Below are 22,700 nucleotides of genomic sequence, written 5' to 3'. Positions count from 1 at the left end.
ACACACATATTCCTGATGAGGTTTCCCCTCTAATACTGCCACCTAAATATTTTCTTAACTCTTCTTGAACTGCGCTGTTGGGTTAAGGGCTTGTAAGTAAACATTTCACTGTAAATTCCACACTTGTTGTATTCGGCACATGTGACAAATAAAGTTTGATTTGATTTGACCTCCTGGTTCAGAGCTCTAAATTCAACAGAGGTAAAGTCGCCATCATTCTAGAGATAGAGTGCCACCAAGTGGTAGGATTTGAATATGCATGGGTACATGTCTGCAGGTGCCTCTTCAACAGAACTTTGTGAAATCGGCCATAAAAATCTATGGGCCCAAAATGTGAAAATCTTTCAACGTATAGAGGAACCAGACAAGTACAGAATGTATACTATTGTATGTGTTTCTGTAGTGCACCCATTGAAAGGAATCAAAAATAATCTTTGCTAATTTAACTTTTCCCACTTCCTCTTTTCCTCCTTACTTTCCTTCCTTTTTCTGCCATTCCCATTTCGGTGTTGCTGGCTGTTCCCCTGTTTCAGTGATGCTGGCTGTTTGTTCTGCAGCTCTTACATAAGGGTTTGAACTCCTGAATAGTTGGCAACAAACTACTGAGGGAAAGGACAGAGACAGAATAAATAAAATAGAGGGAGAAATAGAGAAAAAATAAAGAGGGGGAGGGGAGTAGCACAAGCAAATATTTAATTACGGAAAGAGAGAGAGAGAGAAACCTCAAATATCATAAATCTGTAACTTAATTTCGGATTTCATATGAATAGCAAAAAAAACTCTGGCTTGAGAGAATTTAAACGGGAGGTGAACTTTGGAAGGAGCATGCTGCCAGTGTTCCACAGCCTCCTAGTGATTGTCACAGTCCTGCTGTAGCTGCCTCCTACCATGCTACTATCTCTGGATTGTCTGGACCTGAAGAGCTGCCTGCTTGTGATCTTTCTGTTCCTACTGCTGGTGGACTTCCTGAAGCACAGAAACCCACCTGAGTTCCCTCCTGGACCATGGCCTCTACCTTTCCTTGGAAATATCTTCATTGGGTTTGGCTACCAGGACATGGACAAGGTAACACTTAGCTACTATATTACAAAGACTTATACCTTAGGCTATACGGTAATGACATATACAGTACCAGTCAAAAGTTCGGACACATCTACTCATTCCAGGGTTTTTCTTTCTTTTAACTATTTTCTACATTGTAGAATAGTCCAGTCCTCTTCTGGCTGTGCCGGGTGGAGATTATAACAGAACATGGCCAAGATGTTCAAATATTCATAGATGACCAGCAGGGTCAAATAATAAGTCACAGTGGTTGTCGAGGGTGCAACAGGTCAGCACCTCAGGAGTAAATGTCAGTTGCTTTTCATAGCCGATCATTCAGAGTATCTCTACCGCTCCTGCTGTCTCTAGTGAGTTGAAAACAACAGGTCTGGGACAGGTAGCACGACCGGTGAACAGGTCAGGGTTCCATAGCCGCAGGCAGAACAGTTGAAACTGGAGCAGCAACACGGCCAGGTGGACTGGGGACAGCAAGGAGTCATCAGGCTAGGTAGTCCTGAGGCATGGTCCTAGGGCTCAGGTCCTCCGAGAGAGAGAAAGATAGAGAGAAAAAGAGAGAATTAGAGAGCATACTTAAATTCACACAGGACACCGGATAAGACAGGAGAAATACTCCAGACATAACAGACTGACCCTAGCCCCCCGACACAAACTACTGCAGCATAAATACTGTAGGCTGAGACAGGAGGGGTCGGGAGACACTGTGGACCCGTCCGACTATACCCCCGGACAGGGCCAAACAGGCAGGATATAACCCCACCCACTTTGCCAAAGCACAGCCCCCACACCACTAGAGGGATATCTTCAACCACCAACTTACCATCCTGAGACAAGGCCGAGTATAGCCCACGAAGATCTCCCCCACGGCACAACCCAAGGGAGGCGCTAACCTGGACAATAAGATCACGTCAGTGACTCAACCCACTCAAGTGACGCACCCCTCATAGGGACGGCATGGAAGAGCACCAGTAAGCCAGTGACTCAGCCCCTTTAATAGGGTTAGAGGCAGAGAATCCCAGTGGAGAGAGGGGAACAGGCCAGGCAGGGACAGCAAGGACGGTTCGTTGCTCTTGCGCCTTTCCATTCACCTTCACACTCCTGGGCCAGCCTACACTAAATCATAGGACCTAATAGTGAAGACATCAACACTATGAAATAACACATGTAATCATGTAGTAACCAAAAAAGTGTTAAACAAATCAAAATATATTTTATACATTTGAAGTCAGAAGTTTACACCTTAGCCAAATAAACTCAGCAAAAAAAGAAATGTCCTCTAGCGGTCAACTGCGTTTATTTTCAGCAAACTTAACATGTGTAAAAATTTGTATGAACATAACAAGATTCAACAACTGAGACATAAACTGAACAAGTTCCACAGACATGTGACGAACATAAATGGAATAATGTGTCCCTGAACAAAGGGGGGATCAAAATCAAAAGTAACAGTCAGCATCTGGTGTGGCCACCAGATTTGCATTAAGAACTGCAGTGCATCTCCTCCTCATGGACTGCACCAGATTTGCCAGTGTTTGCTGTGAAATGTTACCCCACTCTTCCACCAAGGCACCTGCAAGTTTCTGAACATTTCTGGAGGGAATGGCCCTAGCCCTCATCCTCCGATCCAACAGGTCCCAGACGTGCTCAATGGGATTAAGATCCGGGCTCTTCGCTGGCCATGGCAGCACACTGACATTCCTGTCTTGCAGGAAATCACACACAGAACGAGCAGTATGGCTGGTGGCATTGTCATGCTGGAGGGTCATGTCAGGATGAGCCTGCAGGAAGGGTACCACATGAGGGAGGAGGATGTCTTCCCTGTAACGCACAGCGTTGAGATTGCCTGCAATGACAACAAGCTCAGTTCGATGATGCTGTGACACACCGCCCCAGACCATGATGGACCCTCCACCTCGATCCCGCTCCAGAGTACAGGCCTCGGTATAACGCTCATTCCTTCGACGATAAACGCGAATCCGACCATCACCCGGATGTTCGAATGTGCCAATCCTCTGCAGGTGTTGTTACAAGTGGTCTGCCACTGAAAGGACGATCAGCTGTCCGTCCTGTCTCCCTGTAGCGCTGTCTTAGTACGGACATTGCAATTTATTTCCCTGGCCACATCTGCAGTCCTCATGCCTCCTTGCAGCATGCCTAAGGCACGCTCACGCAAATGAGCAGGGACCCTGGGCATTTTTCTTTTGGTGTGTTTCAGAGTCAGTAGAAAGGCCTCTTTAGTGTCCAAAGTGTTCATAACTGTGACCTTAATTGCCTACCGTCTGTAAGCGGTTAGTGTCTTAACGACCGTTCCACAGGTGCATGTTCATTAATTGTTTATGGTTCATTGAACAAGCATGGGAAACTGTGTTTAAACCATTTACAATGAAGATCTGTGATGTTATTTGGATTTTTAAGAATTATCTTAGGGTAGGGTCCTGAAAAAGGGACGTTTCTTTTTTTGCTGAGTTTACATTTAAACATTTTTTTTATACATTTAAACAGTTTACATTTTTCACAATTCCTGACATTTAATCCTAGTAAAAATGTATTCCCTGTCTTAGGTCAGTTAGGATCACCACTTTATTTTAAGAATGTGAAATGTACGAATAATAGTAGAGAGAATTATTTATGTCAGCTTTTATTTCTTTCATCACATTCCCAGTGGGTCAGAAATTTACATACACTCAATTACTATTTGGTAACATTGCCTTTAAATTGTTTAACTTGGGTCAAACATTTTGGGTAGCCTTCCACAAGCATCCCACAGTAAGTTGGGTGAATTTTGGCACATTCCTCCTGACAGAGCTGGTGTAACTGAGTTAGATTTGTAGGCCTCCTTGCTCTCACACGCTTTTTCAGTTCTGCCGACAAATTTTCTACAGGCTTGAAGTCAGAGCTTTGTGATGGCCACTCCAATACCTTGACTTTGTTGTCCTTAAGACATTTTGCCACAACTTTGGAAGTATGCTTGGGGTCATTGTCCATTTGGAAGACCCATTTGCGACCAAGCTTTAACTTCCTGACTGAGGTCTTGAGATGTTGTTTCAATATATACACATAACTTTCCATCCTCATGATGCCATCTATTTTGTTAAGTGCACCAGTCCCTCCTGCAGCAAAGCACCCCCACAACATGTTGCTGCCACCCCTGTGCTTCACGGTTGGGATGGTGTTCTTCGGTTTGCAAGCCTCCACCTTTTTTCCTCTAAACATAACGATGGTCATTATTGCCAAACAGTTATATATTTTTTTCATCAGACCAGAGGAGATTTCTCCAAAAAGTACGATCTTTGTCCCCATGTGGAGTTGCAAACCGTAGTCTGGCTTTTTTATGGCGGTTTTGGAGCAGTGGCTTCTTCCTTGCTGAGCTGCCTTTCAGGTAATGTAGATATAGGACTCGTTTTACTGTGGATATAGATACTTTTGTATCCGTTTCCTCCAGCATTTTCACAAGGTACTTTGCTGTTGTTCTTGGATTGATCTGCACTTTTTGCACCAAAGTACATTTATCTCTAGCAGACAGAACACTTCTCCTTCTTGAGCGGTATGACGGCTGCGTGGTACCATGGTGTTTATACTTGCGTACTATTGTTTGTACAGATGAACGTGGTACCTTCAGGCATTTGGAAATTGCTCCCAAGGATGAACCAGACTTGTGGAGGTCTACAATTGTCTTCTGAGGTCTTGGCTGATTTCTTTCGATTTTCCCATGATGTCAAGCAAAGAGGCACTGTGTTTGAAGGTAGGCCTTGAAATACATCCACAGGTACGCCTCCAATTGACTCAAATGATGTCAATTAGCTTATCAGAAGCTTCTAAAGCCATGATATCATTTTCTGGAATTTTCCAAGCTGTTTAAAGGCACAGTCAACTTAGTGTATGTAAACTTCTGACCCACTGGAATTGTGATACAGTGACTTATAAGTAAAATAATCTGTCTGTAAACAATTGTTGGAAAAATTACTTGTGTCTTGCACAAAGTAGATGTCCTATCCAACTTGCCAAAACTATAGTTTGTTAACAAGAAATTTGTGGAGTGGTTGAAAAACAAGTTTTAATGACTCCAACCTAAGTGTATGTAAATGTCACGACTTCCGCTGAGGTCGGTCCCTCTACTTGTTCGGCGGCGGTCGACGTCACCGGTCTTCTAGCCATCGCTGACCCATCTTTAATTTTCCATTGGGTTTGTCTTTATTTTCTACACACCTGGTTTTCATTATCCCATTACATGTTCATGTATTTAACCCTCTGTTTCCCCCATGTTTGTTGTGCGTGATTATTTCTATGTTCCGTTCGGTTCATGATGGCTGTTTTTTTGACGAGTGCTGTGTTCACCCGTGTTCATAACCGTTGGTTATTGGTCAAGTGTATTTGTTTACCTTGTGCCTTTATTTTCTGAGTAAAGTACATTGCTCACTCATTTTGCTCTCCTGCGCCTGACTTCATGCACCAGCTACACCACCTTCTGACAGTAAACTTCCGACTTCAACTGTATTTGAGATTCTTTAAAGTAGCCACCTTGATGACAGCTTTGCACACTCTTGGCATTCTCTCAACCAGCTTCATGAGGTAGTCACCTAGAATGCATTTCAATTAACAGGTGTGCCTTTTTAAAAGTTAATTTGTGGAATTTCTTTCGTTCTTAATGCGTTTGAGCCAATCAGTTGTTTTGTGACTAGGTAGAGGTGGTGTACAGAAAAAAGCCCTATTTGGTAAAAGACCAAGTCCATATTATGGCAAGAACAGCTCAAATAAGCAAAGAGAAACGACAGTCCATCATTACTTTAGGACATGAAGGTCAGTCAGTCAATCAGTCAGTCAGTCATTTCAAGAACTTTGAAAGTTTCTTCAAGTGCAGTCGCAAAAACTATCAAGCGCTATGACGAAACTGGCTCTCATGAGGACCGCCACAGGAAGGGAAGACCCAGAGTTACCTCTGCTGCAGAGGATAAGTTCATTAGAGTTACTGTTATGAGAATTCTGTTCTCATGTTCATTAACTGAACTTCAATTAAAATACTCTGTCTGTTACTAAGAATTTGTAAGGTTCTTATTAAAATGAAACAGTCTACTTAGTCAGCAGGTTTATTTACGAGAGCTCTGCTTAACATTTTCCTGTACATTGGTCTATATACCTCACATTTCGTCATAAATGTCCCTCCTCTCAGAAACAATGACAATATAGTTCACAAGTCTTCTCCTTCTCATACATTGCCTGCCACCTGTTATACAATCTACTACAAGCTGAAATTCTAATAAATTTCATACAATCATACAGTGACAGGGTAGAATTCTGTTAGTTATAGTTCTATGTTAAATGTATACATAATTTAGTCATTCTTCATAAAAATCATAACAGTTACCAACCTCAGAAATTGCAGCCCAAATAAATGCTTCACAGAGTTCAAGTAACAGACAGATCTCAACATCAACTGTTCAGAGGAGACTGCAGGAATCAGGCCTTCATGGTCGAATTGCTGCAAAGAAACCACTACTAAAGGACCCCAATAATAAGAAGAGACTTGCTTGGGCCAAGAAACACGAGCAATGGACATTAGACCGGTGGAAATCTGTCCTTTGGTCTAATTTGAGATTTTTGTGTCCAAACTTTTGACTGGTACTGTACAAACAGCATCAAAAAATTCAAGGCCGATCAATTTATGCAAATAATGTTTTGTTGCTTGTTACAAAGATCTTTCTTTAAGTTTTCCTGCGATTGTTTTTAGGTTGCTGAACAGTTCGGCAATATTTTCAGCCTTCGGTGGGGTTGGGAGAAGGTGGTGTTTGTGTCTGGGTACAAGATGGTGAAGGATGTTTTAATGACTCAGGGAGATAACTTTTTAGACCGACCTGCATCTCCTCTCTTTAGTGATGTTTTCAAAGACTGCGGTAAGACCTGCTATTTACATTTTCGTATATAATTTCACTCACCATCGTTACTGTTTAATTAAAATTATTTTCAAGTAACCATGAAACTCTATTTCAAAAGGAATCTCTGTAAGTAATGGATACAGATGGAGGAGGCAACGGCAGTTCTCGGTGGCCCACCTAAAACACGTTGGTGAGGGGAAGAGAACCCTGGAGTTTCATGTGCAGCAGGAGTGTAACTTCCTGTGTCAGGCCTTCCAACAGGAAATGGGTGAGCTGCTGTAAACAAACCAATCCCAATTTACAGTGAAAAACATTAAAATAAGATTTCTGGTTGTGACTTTAGAATACAAATTAAGAGTTTTCAGTGCATTTTCCTTATTATTGTAAATGTACATTGTGCATTTCAAGTTCTATGTAATACAAAGGTAACATTGTGTCTACTTAACTTCTACTTCATTACAATCCCGGATCCGGGAGCACCCCCATCAGTAAAAAAGCTGACTAGCATAGCCTAGCATAGCGTCACAAGTAAATACTAGCATCTAGATATCATTAAATCACAAGTCCAAGACACCAGATGAAAGATACACATCTTGTGAATCCAGCCATCATTTCTGATTTTTAGCGGCACAAATTGTGGTTAAACAATGAGAATAGTAGCCAAGCTGCCAACAATATGTCGGGAGAAATCTTGGGAGAGGCACCTAATCTAATCAGTAACTAATCATAAACTTGACTAAAAAATACAGGTTGGACAGCAAATGAAAGATACATTAGTTCTTAATGCAACCGCTGTGTTAGATTTTTAAAATTAACGTTACTACGACATACAGCGTGCGTTAAAGCGAGACTGCACCGAAATTAATGGCGGAATAGTAGTTTTACATTTTTCAACAGAACAACGAATTAACATCCTAAATACTTCTTACTTTTTGATGAGCTCCCATCAGAATCTTGGGCAAGTTGTCCTTTGTCCAGAGGAATCGTTGCTCGGTTGTAGATTGTCGCCTTCAACTTTGGAATTAGCAGTAAACATTAGCCATGTGGCGAAGACGTGTCCAACTCACTATAACGCAGCACTAAGAAATATCCGAAAATCGCAATATACTGATATAAACTGATATAACTCGGTTTAAAATAACAACATTATGATGTCTTTAACACCTATATCGAATAAAATCAGAGCCGGATATATCTAAGGCCTATAACGGGAGCTTTCCAGAACGCAATCCTGAGGTCTGTCTTGCGTCATGGCGAATGTTGAAAAGACTGCACCCCACGTTCCAAGGCCATTTATATGGCCTCAGATCTGCCTAGCAACTCCATTCCAATTCTCACTATTTGCTGACATCTAGGGGAAGGTGTATGCAGTGCATCTCGACCAATAGAAGACATGCAAATTCATAAACTGACCCCAGAACAGCCTGCCTGATTTCAGATTTCTCACTTCCTCACAGGAAAATTGCTCCAACTTGAGTTCTGTTTTACTCACAGATATAATTCAAACGGTTTTAGAAACTAGAGAGTGTTTTCTATCCAATAGTAATAATAATATGCATATTGTACGAGCAAGAATTGAGTACGAGGCAGTTTAATTTGGGAACAAAATTTTTACAAAGTGAAAACAGCACCCCCTATTGAGAAAAGGTTAAGAACAGTACTTAAATGTAACCCAACAGGAGGGCCATTCAACCCCCAACTCATAATAAACAGTGCTGCTGCAAACAGCATTGGATTCTTGGTGTTTGGAAAGCGATTTGACTACAACGCTACAGACTTCCAGAACCGTCTGCGACTGAGCCAGGAGTCCATGCTATTGATAGGCAACCCTCTGGTTCAGGTGGGTTCCCCTGTGCTGATGAGATGACGCAACAAGGCTATAGAAGGAGGATGGGCTCATTGTAATGGCTGGAATGGAATAAATGGAATGGTACCAAACACATAAAAACAGCTTGTTTGACTCCGTTCCATTGATTCCATTCCAGCCATTACAATGAGCCAGTCCTCCTATTGCTTCTCCCACCAGCCTCCTCTGCTATATGCAGCTCAGTAAAGTGATACACTTATCAGTTGTGTTTACCATACACCATACCTTCTCATTAGCCCCTAGTATACATCTCACATTTTTCTTTGAAGCACAACTTCAGGATATATAATTATGTCCCCTCTTTCTCTTAGCTGTACGATGTATTTCCATGGCTGCTCAAGCGTTTGCCTGGGCTGCGTTCTGGTCCCCATGTGACAATTCTTTCCAACTATGCAAAGATTGTGTCATTCCTGAGAAAAGAAATAGAGACACATAAGAAGGACTGGGATCCCTTTGATCACCGGGACTACATTGACTCCTACATCGGAGAAATAGACAAGGTGATGCCTGTATATCAGTTTCTTTGTCTGTGTATGTACAGTATATTGTCACTTTTATTGCCTGTGCAACATGTTCAGTCATGAAATTAACTTGAATATTGACTTGCCATCTTTAATGGTCTCAACAGTCATAAAAGCTTTTGACTACTGCCATGGGCCTTTTAGGTACAACATCTGAGACAGTTGATAGTAATGTTTCATCCTGTTCTTGTATTTGATAATACCTCCTTCAGAAGAAGAGGGACATCGAGGCTGGGTTCCACTCAGAGAACTTGGTGTACTGCAGTCTGGACTTGTTTGAGGCTGGAACAGAGACCATGACCAACACTTTACGTTGGGCTCTGCTCTACATGGTGAAGTACCCTGATGTTCAGAGTAGGTATAGTGCTCTATAGACTAGAGTCATACCGTGAGCTCCAAAAGTATTGGGACAGTGACAATTTTTTGTTGTTGTTTTGGCTCTGTACTCCAGGACTTTGGATTGGAATTGATACAATGACTATCAGGTTAAAGTGCAGACTGTCAGCTTTTAATTTGAGGGTATTTTCATCCATATCGGGTGAACCGTTTAGAAATTACATACATACATAGTCCCCCCATTTTAGAGGACCAAAAGTATTGGGGGAAATTCACTTATGTGTATTAAAATAGTAAAAAGTAAAGTATTTGGTCCCATATTCATAGCACGCAATAACTACATCAAGCTTGTGACTCTACAAATGTGTTTGATGCATTTGCTGTTTGCCCAATAGAAATGAATGGTCAGTTAATTTCTATTTCTATCGTGAATAATGATGAGAAAGTTAGACCCGCAAATATCATACCCCCAAGACATGCTAACCTCTCACCATTGCAATAACAGGGGAGGCTGGTGTGTGTGTGTGTGTGTGTGTGGGAGGGATATGATATTTGTGCGTCTGTAACTTTCTCACTCATCATTATTCACGATTCATTGAGGATTATCTGTAATCATGGTAGCATCCACATTAATGTAGACGTGTTTAGAAACGTTCTATTCTTATTCACAATAAAAGTGACTCCAAAATGACATAATACATTATTTACCATTCATTTCTATAGGGCACAAAATAATCTGAAACACATCCAAAATAAACAGTAAATGCATCCAACAAATTTGTAGAGTCACAATCTTGATGTAGTCATTGCATGCTATGAATATGAGACTAAATACTTAACTTTTTACTACTTTAATACACATAAGTGAATTTTTCCTAATACTTTTGGTGCCCTAAACTGGAGGGACTATGGGCAAAAAGTGTTGTAATTTTCAAACTGTTCACCCGATATGGATAAAAATACCCTCAAAGTAAAGCTGACAGTCTGCGCTATAACCTCATTGTATCAAATCCAAAGTGCTGGAAGACAGAGACAAAAAAATTATAATTATCTCTGTCCCAATACTTTTGGAGCTCACTGTATACAGTATATCCAATTCTTAAAGCTATGCTATACACCAACCAACCTACAAACAGCCTCTGAATAACTAAGCAGCTACAGCCAACCAACAAACAACCACTTTCTGACCAAACGGCACATGAACAAAACTAAGTTGAGTCATAACTGAGTTCTAAGCCATTTGAATCCCTCTTCATCTTCCCAGAGAATGTCCAGGAAGAGATCAAAAGTGTGATTGGCCAGTCTCGCCAGCCCTGCCTTGCTGATAGGGTGAGCATGCCCTACACAGACGCTGTGATCCACGAGACACAGAGAATGGCCAACATACTGCCTCTCAATAACAGGATGTCAAGCAAAGATGCTACCATGGGGGGATATTTCATACCCAAGGTGAGACAGACTGTACAGTATCACCTCAATTCATTTCTCTGTGGGGGAGTTTTGTCCTGAACTTCCACACTTTCTTTAGTGCTGTTTTAATGCGAGAACTCTGGTGAATAAAATGTTCAGTGTTACATTATGGAAAATACCATCCCATGGAAGTAATGTTTACATTTTTTGTTTGAAGTTCTTTGGTTTTAAAAGGTTATTTCAAGCATGCTTTCTCATCATCCCCTCCATAGGGCACTAAAGTGATAGTCAACCTCTCCTCAGTGTTACGTGACCAGACAGAATGGGAGACGGCAGACCACTTCAACCCACAACATTTCCTGGATGTGCATGGTCACTTCCGGAAAAGGGAGGCTTTTTTCCCATTTTCTGCAGGTCGGTCCCTAGATTCAATTTCATCCTCTCTTGCCCTAAATTCCACCCACATACAATGTAGCTCTACTAACTCTATTCTAGCTTTCACAAAATGAAAAAAAACCCAGCCTGCCTACAAAGCCTGTGTTATGTGATACAGTAGCGGTAATAATAACTCTGTCCCTGTACCCTGCGTATACCCATTTCTCTCCCTCTCTCTGCTCCTAGGAAAGAGGGCTTGTCTGGGGCAATCGCTGGCCCGCATGGAGCTCTTCCTCTTTTTCACCTCCCTCCTCCAGAGGTTCACCATCTCTACATCCCCTGGAGAGGAACCACCAAGCCTGGAGCCCCAGGGAGTGGCCATCCAGTCCCCTAAACCCTTCACAATCTGTGCCTCCACATGGTGATGGTTCACCACCATTATAGTTCCGTTTTGGAGAAGAAGAGGAATACATTTTATTGTCCATTTTCCTACAGTCCATATGGAAATCGGTCTTTTTGCTCTTAACCCTACCCCCTCCCAAATCAAACACACACACCCTCGAAGGGTTGGAAGCACAGGGTCAGCCATGGTGCAGCACCACTGGAGAAGTTTCAGGTTAAGGGCACAACGGCAGATTGTATGATACACTGAATTACTGAGCACTGTCTGCATGCTTAACATAATGTATACACAGTATTATACACTGCTCAAAAAAATAAAGGGAACACTTAAACAACACAATGTAACTCCAAGTCAATCACACTTCTGTGAAATCAAACTGTCCTCTTAGGAAGCAACACTGATTGACAATAAATTGCACATGCTGTTGTGCAAATGGAATAGACAAAAGGTGGAAATTATAGGCAATTAGCAAGACACCCCCAATAAAGGAGTAATTCTGCAGGTGGTGACCACAGACCACTTCTCAGTTCCTATGCTTCCTGGCTGATGTTTTGGTCACTTTTGAATGCTGGCGGTGCTCTCACTCTCATGCGGTAACATGAGACGGAGTCTACAACCCACACAAGTGGCTCAGGTAGTGCAGTTCATCCAGGATGGCACATCAATGCGAGCTGTGGCAAAAAGGTTTGCTGTGTCTGTCAGCGTAGTGTCCAGAGCATGGAGGCGCTACCAGGAGAGAGGCCAGTACATCAGGAGACGTGGAGGATGCCGTAGGAGGGCAACAACCCAGCAGCAGGACCGCTACCTCCGCCTGTGTGCAAGGAGTAGCACTGCCAGAGCCCTGCAAAATGACCTCCAGCAGGCCACAAATGTGCATGTGTCAGCATATGGTCTCACAAGGGCTCTGAGGATCTCATCTCGGTACCTAATGGCAGTCAGGCTACCTCTGGCGAGCACATGGAGGGCTGTGCGGCCCCACAAAGAAATGCCACCCCACACCATGACTGACCCACCGCCAAACCGGTCATGCTGGAGGATGTTGCAGGCAGCAGAACGTTCTCCACGGCGTCTCCAGACTCTGTCACGTCTGTCACATGTTCTCATGTGTTCAGTGTGAACCTGCTTTCATCTGTGAAGAGCACAGGGCGCCAGTGGCGAATTTGCCAATATTGGTATTCTCTGGCAAATGCCAAACGTCCTGCACGGTGTTGGGCTGTAAGCACAACCCCCACCTGTGGACGTCGGGCCCTCATACCACCCTCATGGAGTCTGTTTCTGACCGTTTGAGCAGACACATGCACATTTGTGGCCTGCTGGAGGTCATTTTGCAGGGCTCTGGCAGTGCTACTCCTTGCATAAAGGCGGAGCTAGCGGTCCTGCTGCCGGGTTGTTGCCCTCCTACGGCCTCCTCCACGTCTCCTGATGTACTGGCCTGTCTCCTGGTAGCGCCTCCATGCTCTGGACACTACGCTGACAGACACAGCAAACCTTCTTGCCACAGCTCGCATTGATGTGCCATCCTGGAGAGCTGCACTACCTGAGCCACTTGTGTGGGTTGTAGACTTCGTCTCATGTTACCACTAGAGTGAGAGCACCGCCAGCATTCAAAAGTGACCAAAACATCAGCCAGGAAGCATAGGAACTGAGAAGTGTTCTGTGGTCACCACCTGCAGAATCACTCCTTTATTGGGGGTGTCTTGCTAATTGCCTATAATTTCCACCTTTTGTCTATTCCATTTGCACAACAGCATGTGCAATTTATTGTCAATCAGTGTTGCTTCCTAAGTGGACAGTTTGATTTCACAGAAGTGTGATTGACTTGGAGTTACATTGTGTTGTTTAAATGTTCCCTTTATTTTTTTGAGCAGTGTATTTACAGTGTCCCCCCTTTCTTAAAGGTCCAACGCAGCCATTTTTATCTCAATATCAAATTATTTCTGGGTAACAATTAAGTACCTTACTGTGATTATTTTTGACCATTTTAATTTAAAACTAACAAAAATAGCTCTTTAGCAAATAGCAATTTCTCAAGCAAGAATTTTGCTGTTATTAGCAGAGAGGTTTGGAACTCTCTTTCTTATTGGTCTATTAACTAATTTACTGAATGGTGATGTCACCATGGAAAGCCAAAACTCTCTCCCACCAAAACAGGCTGAAATTTCAGGTGGTCTTTTCAAACAGCTCTCACACTAAAAGGGCATTATCATAATTTTCACAATATCATCCCAACCTATATATTATATTATATATATAAAACACATGAAAATCACATTATTGACTGCACTGGGCCTTTAATAGCTTAATTCAGGGGCGCACATTTCACTGGGAACAGCATCAATGTGCCCACATTCTGAAATTACATTTTTGTCTCCCCAGTTTTATCATTGGAATGTGATACAAAACGAGGCAACAGTGTGTTTTAGGATCATGCGGATGCCTCCGAGCGGTCGGGTAGACTTTTTGGAGTGTTTTCCGACTGGATAGAATAATAATAATAATAATAATAATTTAAAAAAAGTTATGTCCCCCCCACTTCTAAAACCAAAGTTGCGCCCCTGGTTTAAGTAATTTGTACTTTGAACGTAACCCTTCTAGCATTTTGAAAAGATCCAGTCTTACAGCATTGTTTGATTAAAGTCACAATTCTGTACAACAGAACAAATGTATGTCTTATTTACATTTCATGCTAGTTCATCTCGTGTGATCACTTCAGCTATTCAGACGGCACAATAATTGGGCTCCACAAATACAGGCTCTGGACTTTGGCCATCACTGAACAATCCCAAGTGATTCTTCTGTTTCTTCTGTTTGATAGTGGAGTTTTGAATCCACCGACCCCAGCAGTCATTGAGGAATCTGTAAGTGGGAAAGAGGCTCACTCGAGGGACGGTTTATTTTTTTTAAATTATTTTTTGAATATTTAACCTTTATTTAACCAGGTAGAAACAGTCAATAATACAGTAGAAAAATACATCTATATACAGTGTTAGCAAATGAGGTGAGATAAGGGAGGTAAAGGCAAAAAAGGCCATGGTGGCGAGGTAAATACAATATAGCAAGTAAAACATTGGAATGGTAGATCTGCAGTGGAAGAATGTGCAAAGTAGAAATAGAAATAATGGGGTGCAAAGGAGAAAAATAAATAAATAAATACAGTAGGGGAAGAGGTAGTTGTTTGGGCTGAATTATAGATGGGCTATGTACAGGTGCAGTAATCTGTGCTGCTCTGACAGCTGGTGCTTAAAGCTAGTGAGGGAGATAAGTGTTTCCAGCTTCAGAGATTTTTGCAGTTCGTTCCTGTCATTGGCAGCAGAGAACTGGAAGGAAAGACGACCAAAGGAGGAATTGGCTTTGGGGGTGACCAGTGAGATATACCTGTTGGAGCGTGTGCTACGAGTGGGTGCTGCTATGGTGACCAGTGAGCTGAGACAAGGCGGGGCTTTACCTAGCAGAGACTTGTAGATAACCTGTAGCCAGTGGGTTTGGCGACGAGTATGAAGCGAGCGCCAACCAACAAGAGCGTACAGGTCGCAATGGTGGATAGTGTATGGGGCTTTGGTGACAAAACAGATGGCACTGTGATAGACTGCATCCAGGTTGTTGAGTAGAGTGTTAGGAGGCTATTTTATAGATGACATCACGAAGTCGAGGATCGGTAGGTAGGTCAGTTTTACGAGGGTATGTTTGGCAGCATGAGTGAAGGATGCTTTGTTGCGATATAGGAAGCCGATTCTAGATTTAATTTTGGATTGGAGATGCTTAATGTGAGTCTGGAACGAGAGTTTACAGTCAAACCAGACACCTAGTGTCACGTTCTGACCTTAGTTCCTTTTTTATGTCTTTATTTTAGTTTGGTCAGGGCGTGAGTTGGGGTGGGCATTCTATGTTGTTTTTCTATGTTTTGGTCTGTACGTTATATTTCTATGTGTTTGGCCTAGTATGGTTCTCAATCAGAGGCAGGTGTCGATCGTTGTCTCTGATTGAGAATCATACTTAGGTAGCCTGTTTTCCCACTATGGGTTGTGGGTAGTTATTTTCCGTTTCAGTGTTTGCACCATATGGTGCAATATTAAACGATATTATGGAAACGTACCACGCTGCATTTTGGCCCTCCTCTCCTTCCACCAACAAAAGCCGTTACACCTAGGTATTTGGAGTTGTACACCTAGGTATTTGGAGTTGTACGCGTATTCTAAGTCGGAGCCGTCCAGAGTAGTGATGCTGGACGGGCGAGCAGGTGCGGGCAGTGATCGGTTGAATAGCATGCATTTAGTTTTACTTGCGTTTAAGAGCAGTTGGAGGCCACGGAAGGAGAGTTGTATGGCATTGAAGCTCGTCTCGAGGTTAGTTAACACAGTGTCCTAAGAGGGGCCAGAAGTATACAGAATGGTGTCGTCTGTGTAGAGGTGTATCAGAGAATCACCAGCAGCAAGAGCAACATCATTGATGTATACAGAGAAGAGAGTCGGCCCGAGGATTGAACCCTGTGGCACCCCCATAGAGACTGCCAGAGGTCCGGACAACAGGCCCTCCGATTTGACACACTGAAAGTAGTTGGTAAACCAGGCAAGGCAATCATTTGAGAAACCAAGGGTGTCGAGTCTGCCAATTAGAATGTGGTGATTGACAGAGTCGAACACCTTGGCCAGGTCGATGAATACGGCCGCGCAGTAATGTCTCTTATCGATGGCGGTTATGATGTTGTTTAGGACCTTGAGCGTGGTTGAGGTGCACCCATGGCCAGCTCTGAAACCAGATTGCATAGCGGAGAAGGTACGGTGGGATTCGAAATGGTCGGTAATCTGTTTTTTAACTTGGCTTTCGAAGACCTTAGAAAGACAGGGTAGGATAGATATAGGTCTGTAGCAGTTTGGGTCTAGAGTGTCACCCCCTTTGAAGAGGGTGATGACCCCGGCAGCTTTCCAATCTTTGGGAATCTCAGACAATACGAAAGAAAGGTTGAACAGGCTAGTAATAGGGGTTGCAACAATTTCGGCAGATAATTTTAGAAAGAGAGGGTCCAGATTGTCTAGCCCGGCTGATTTGTAGGGATCCAGATTTTGCAGCTCTTTCAGAACATCAGCTATCTGGATTTGGGTGAAGGAGAAATGGTGGGGGCTTTGGCGGGTTGCTGTGGAGGGTGCCGGGCAGTTGACCGGGGTAGGGGTAGCCAGGTGGAAAGCATGGCCAGCTGTAGAAAAATGCTTATTGAAGCATTATATATTATAGCGAATTTATCAGTGGTGACAGTGTTTCCTAGCCTCAGAGCAGTGGGCAGCTGGGAGGAGGTGCTCTTATTATCCATGGACTTTACAGTGTCCCAGAACTTTGAGTTAGTACTACAGGATGCAAATTTGTTTGAAGAAGCTAGCCTTAGCTTTCCTAACTGCCTGTGTATATTTGTTCCTAACTTTCCTGAAAAGTTGCATATCACGGGGGCTATTCGATGATGATGCAGACCGCCACAGGATGTTTTTGTGCTGGTCAAGGGCAGACAGGTCTGGAGTGAACCAAGGACTACATCTATTCCTAGTTCAATTTTTTTTGAATGGGGCATGCTTATTTAAGATGGTGAGGAAGGCACTTTTAAAGAATATCCAGGCATCATCTACTAACGGGATGAGGTCAATGTCATTCCAGGATACCCGGCCAGGTCGATTAGAAAAGCCTGCTCGCAGAAGTGTTTTAGGGAGCGTTTGACAGTGAGGGGTGGTTGTTTGGTCGCAGGGTCATTACGGATGCAGGCAATGAGGCAGTGATCGCTGAGATCTTGATTGAAAACAGCAGAGGTGTATTTGGAGGGCGAGTTAGTTAGGATGACATCTATGAGGGTGCCCGTGTTTACGGATTTGGAGTTGTACCTGGTAGGTTCATTGATAATTTGTGTGAGATTGAGGGCATCAAGCTTAGATTGTAGGATGGCCGGGGTGTTAAGCATGCCCCAGTTTAGGTCACCAAGTAGCACGAGCACAGAAGATAGATGGGGGGCAATCAATTCACATATGGTATCGAGGGCACAGCTGGGGGCAGAGGGTGGTCTATAGCAAGCGGCAACAGTGAGAGACTTGTTTCTGGAAAGGTGCATTTTTAGAAGTAGAAGCTCGAATTGTTTGGGTACAGACTTGGATAGTAATACAGAACTCTGCAGGCTATCTTTGCAGTAGATTGCAACACCGCCCCCTTTGGCAGTTCTATCTTGGCGGAAAATGTTATTGTTGACGATGGAGATTTCAGGGGTTTTCCTAAGCCAGGATTCAGACACGGCTAAGACATCCGAGTTGGCAGAGTGTGCTAAAGCAGTGAGTAAAACAAACTTAGGGACTATGCTTCTAATGTTAACATGCATGAAACCAAGGCTTTTACGGTTACAGAAGTCAACAAATGAGAGCACCTGGGGGGTGAGAGTGGGGCTAGGCACTGCAGGACCTAGATTAACCTCTACATCACCAGAAGAACAGAGGAGAAGTAAGATAAGGGTTCGGCTAAATGCTATACGAACTGGCCGTCTAGCACGTTCAAAACAGAGAGTAAAAGGAGCAGGTTTCTGGGCTCGATAGCATAGATTCAAGGCATAGTGTACAGACAAAGGTAAGGTAGGATGTGAGTACATTGGAGGTAAACCTAGGCATTGAGTAATGATGAGAGAGATATAGTCTCTAGAGACGTTTAAACCAGGTGATGTCATCGCATATGTAGGAGGCAGGAACAACATGGTTGGTTAAGGCATATTGAGAAGGGCTAGAGGCTCTACAGTGAAATAAGACAGTAATCACTAACCAGGACAGTAATGGACGAGGCATATTGATATTAGAGAGAGGCATGCGTACCCAAGTGAACATATGGGTCCACTGAGTGGTTGGGCTGACTGGGGACACGGCAATTCAGACAGTTAGCAGGCCGATGCTAACAAGCTAACCCTAGTAGGCCGGGGCTGGCAAGCAAGCAGTTAGCAGACCGGGTTAGCAAGCAAGCAGTTAGCAGACCGGGTTAGCAAACCGGAGCAGGCAAGCTAGCAGTTAGCAGACCGGGGCAGGCAAGTTAGCCTTTGGGGGACGTCGCGATGGGGGTAAGTCTGTTTTTGCCTCTTCGTGCGGTGACGTCGATAGACCAGTCGTGGAATTATTAGGGTTCCAGGTAGCTCTAGGTAGCTAGCAGGCCTAGCAGGTTAGCAGAATGGGCCTTCAGCGGGCTTCGCGCCTTAGGGGCCTGTTGGAGTCCTCGGGCAGATTGTCGGTATTCCAGTCATAGAGGATCGGCGGGTTCCGTGCCCCGTACCGGCAGTAGAATGGGTCCGGATATTGTATCCCAGGAGTGGGCTTCGGTGGTAGCACAGGAGCCCTGGCCGGGCTAACTTCAGGCTAATTGGTGCTTGCTCCGGGATGGAAAAGCTAGCCAGGAGTGGTCACCCGGGATTGTGGTTAGCTAGTTGCGAAGATCCAGATAAATGTTCAGAGTTTGCGGTAGGAATCCGGGGATATGGAGAGAAATAGGTCTGTTATGCTCTGGTTTGAGTCACGTTGTTCAAACTGGCGAGAGCTTTCCGAGCTAAAGGTTAGCTGATGACCGCTAGCAATGGTTTGCTAACTGATAGCTGGTAGTTAGTTAACTGGCTAGCTTCAGTTGAGGGATTCCAGATCCGAAGTAAATATAAATACTTTAGAAAAAAGCAGATCCACGCCACATTGGGTGAGGCGGGTTGCAGGAGATTATTTAGAAGTTATGGTTTAGGAAAATATTTTTTAAAGATATGAAAAATATGTAAAAAGATATATACAAGGGTGTCACGATCGTCGTAACTTCGAGGAAGAGTGGACCAAGGCGCAGCGTGAGAGAAATACATCTTCTTTAATGAAGACAAACAAACTGACGATCGTGAAGCTATACAAACAAATAATGCCAACACTACACATAGACAATTACCCACAAAAGCCTACTGCCTATGGCTGCCTTAAATATGGCTCCCAATCAGAGACAATGAATGACAGCTGTCTCTGATTGAGAACCATTCAGGCAACCATAGACTTACCTAGACACCTACACTCAACACAAACCCATACACTCTACCAAAACACCCTATACCATACAACCACCCCAGACAACTATACACAAACATCCCCCCTGTCACACCCTGACCTAACCAAAATATTACAGAAAACAAAGATAACTAAGGCCAGGGCGTGACAAAGGGACACTACAGGACAGGAAGCCCGCCAACTTTCCTCCAGGACCACAAGCTATTTGAAATGGATGCTAAACTCCCTCACATGTATCTACACAAGTTGAGAAGGTGTTTACCCTTTCAACAGCTTTTTATTAGTTGAAAAAATAAAATGAGAGATACTGTGAACACAATGACTAGGTGAGGAAAGTGTATTTCAATCGAGGACAGGCTAACTGAATGAACAACAGACACAAAGGCAAGTATAAACATTTATTAAAATAGTTTGGGGAAGGGCCTCGTCTCTGGGGGATTATCCTGAGAGCCAGATGCTTTGATGGCAGGTCGCCCTATGCGGGGAAGCTGGCATCGAAACTCAGAATACCTTACTGAAAGAACCAATATAAAGTGTCTTTATAGGGTGTTGGGCCACCACAAGCCACCAGAACAGCTTCAATGTGCCTTGGCATAGATTCTACAAGTGTCTGGAACTCTATTGGAGGGATGCGACACAATTCTTCCACGAGAAATTCCATCATTTGGTGTTTTGTTGTTGTTGAGGGTGGTGGAAAACGCTGTCTCAGGCACCGCTCCATAATCTTCCATAAGTGTTCAATGGGGTTGAGATATGGTGACTGAGACACACACACTTTAAACCCACTACACTCCTTGAGACCCCTCTTTCAAAGTCACCGAGATCTCTTCTTCTAGCCATGAGGGACAAAATAATGGGCAACTCGGCTTTTTTTTATACAGGTTTTTCTCATTGAGATAATATCTCTTTTCCAAGAGAGACCTGGTCCAATAGCAGCAGGGGGAACAATGTTTCAGACAAAACAACTTACATACACGAACACAACATTAAACAAAACTATAAACACACATACAGTACAACAAAAACAACTGGCCTAAAAACAATTGCACTCTTCTATGATATATACATCAATCAAGTGTTTAAACTCCACCAACGAAACTAGATCATCAAATTGTAAAATGTTCAGGACCACGGAGCTAAGTAACTTAAACTATTTCTACCATGACCTGTTCTAATTTTTGGTACTGTTAGAAGCAAATCAGAATGGGACCGTAATTGATATTTATTTACCACCTGATTAAAAAAGAACAGAGATAAAATGGCATTTTACCCAGTATGGCCTTATAAATCAGTGTATACCAGTGTTTAAGCCGACGCAAGGTCAATGACGACCAGCCAACAGCGCTGTAGAGATCACAATGATGTGTTAGATGTTTTTGATTTGTAATGAACCTGATTTGTAATGGCTCAGCTAGAGCCAGGACTTGAACCTGATCAAACATCTCTGAAAGACCTGAAAAAAGCGGTGCAGTGACGCTCCCCATCCAACCTGACAGACCTTGAGTGGATCTGCAGAGAAGAATGGGAGAAACTCCCCAAATACTAATGATCATGATGAGGATGATTATGATAAGGTCCTGCTGTATTTGGTGTGAAGGGTACTATGGTGGTGTTCCTCCTCTCCTCTGTATTGGCTGATCAGAATGAATGGAAGATGCCAGACAGCTTCGAACCTGAGAACTTCCTGGTGGCTGATGGGAAGTTTGTGCGGAAGGAGGCTTTCATGCCCTTTGCTGCAGGTACTTATACATTAAGCCTTCTTCTGGACTAAAAACCACAGTCAATGGATAATCTCTATTGAAAGTGTGTTTTAGTCCAGCAATATGTCTTAATAATATGCGTCCAGGAAAGAGTCAGGCACTGAAAGATACATGCATGTTGCTGATACAATTGCACACATAGACCTGGGCCTCATAGACACAATCCATTGGATACAGCAGCACGTTTGTGTGCAGATTGGAGTTTTCCTTATTCCATCTCATTCCAACCAATCATATTATTTCCAATGAATCACCCTAAGCAGAGCTGCCCTCAGAACAAGATGGAATAAGAAAAACTGAACTTGTGGGTGTGTTTTTGTGTGTTACTCTAGGGAAGAGGGTGTGTCGAGGGAACAACTGGCCCGGATGGAGCTCTTCCTCTTCTTTACCACCCTGCTCCAGAAGTTCAACATCTCCTACCCAGAGGGAGTGGAGTCCAGTCTGAACACAGAGGGTGGGGGCACTAATGCACCGCTTCCTTTCTAAATCTGTGCATGCACTTGTTGAGCCTCTTGCTTATGCAATAAAGCTGCCTAAAACCCCGAGGGAATGTGCCCCCACCCTTTGGGAATTTGAAAAACTACAAATAGATTTACACCAAACTGAAATCCTTGACTATGATGAAGGTTAAATAAAATAAATCAGGAGAAGGAAGGGGGTGTCAGGATGAGGATATGTTGGTTTAGTGAAATCATTATGATGGTTTACTTTTTGCAATAGACTACCACACTTTAAATCTTTTGTGTGAATTCCCATGTTTTTCTTTTCATTATCAATTTCTCATAACCTACCTCAGTGCTAATAACATACGCCACGTGTCGCTGTTGAGCTCTGCGTCTATTGCAGTCCAGCTGATCGTCGCCATCTTGGTTCAGACATAAACAACACCCAAGAGTTGTGATCTTTATAGCTCAGTCACAGATAGAGCAATGCAAGGTTTAGTTATAAAAATCGTTGGCTCAGTGGTTGCGATGGCAATTTAATGTTGGTATCTCCAGGACAAAAATCAGGAATGATCCTTGTCATTGGGAAAACGTCAACAAACTCGTGGGCGATTGAGGCATTT

At 43.3% G+C, this 22,700-nt stretch overlaps 1 protein-coding gene and 1 pseudogene across 2 annotated transcripts; both read left to right on the top strand.

Moving 5' to 3' along the window:
• The first annotated feature begins 595 nt into the window (after nucleotides 1-595).
• LOC129813800 (cytochrome P450 2J2-like) lies at nucleotides 596-14,503 on the top strand. Of its 2 annotated transcripts, none has more exons than XM_055866339.1 (9): nucleotides 596-1,065; nucleotides 6,785-6,947; nucleotides 7,048-7,197; nucleotides 8,609-8,769; nucleotides 9,108-9,296; nucleotides 9,533-9,671; nucleotides 10,918-11,102; nucleotides 11,336-11,477; nucleotides 11,685-14,503. In XM_055866339.1, the coding sequence occupies exons 1-9, from the start codon at nucleotides 889-891 to the stop codon at nucleotides 11,861-11,863; spliced, it is 1,485 nt and encodes a 494-aa protein (XP_055722314.1). In that variant the 5' UTR covers nucleotides 596-888; the 3' UTR covers nucleotides 11,864-14,503. The 2 variants fall into 2 exon arrangements, with proteins under 2 accessions (XP_055722314.1, XP_055722313.1); XM_055866338.1 differs by having other exon boundaries at nucleotides 9,530-9,671.
• LOC129814534 (cytochrome P450 2K6-like) lies at nucleotides 14,269-22,120 on the top strand (annotated as a pseudogene).
• The last annotated feature ends 580 nt before the right edge of the window (nucleotides 22,121-22,700 follow it).

The sequence above is a fragment of the Salvelinus fontinalis genome, chromosome 17 (assembly GCF_029448725.1).
Source record: "Salvelinus fontinalis isolate EN_2023a chromosome 17, ASM2944872v1, whole genome shotgun sequence".
Classification (NCBI taxonomy): domain Eukaryota; kingdom Metazoa; phylum Chordata; class Actinopteri; order Salmoniformes; family Salmonidae; genus Salvelinus; species Salvelinus fontinalis.
The sequence above is the reverse complement of the archived record's forward strand: the minus strand, read 5'-3'. Positions and strand labels throughout refer to the sequence as shown.

Bases quoted from the DNA above. Each gene is read 5' to 3' on its own strand.
- LOC129813800 (XM_055866338.1), top strand. From the start codon at position 889: ATGCTACTATCTCTGGATTGTCTGGACCTGAAGAGCTGCCTGCTTGTG. The intron at 1,066-6,784 runs GTAACACTTAGC...GATTGTTTTTAG, and splicing joins GCTACCAGGACATGGACAAG to GTTGCTGAACAGTTCGGCAA. The intron at 8,770-9,107 runs GTGGGTTCCCCT...TCTTTCTCTTAG, and splicing joins TAGGCAACCCTCTGGTTCAG to CTGTACGATGTATTTCCATG.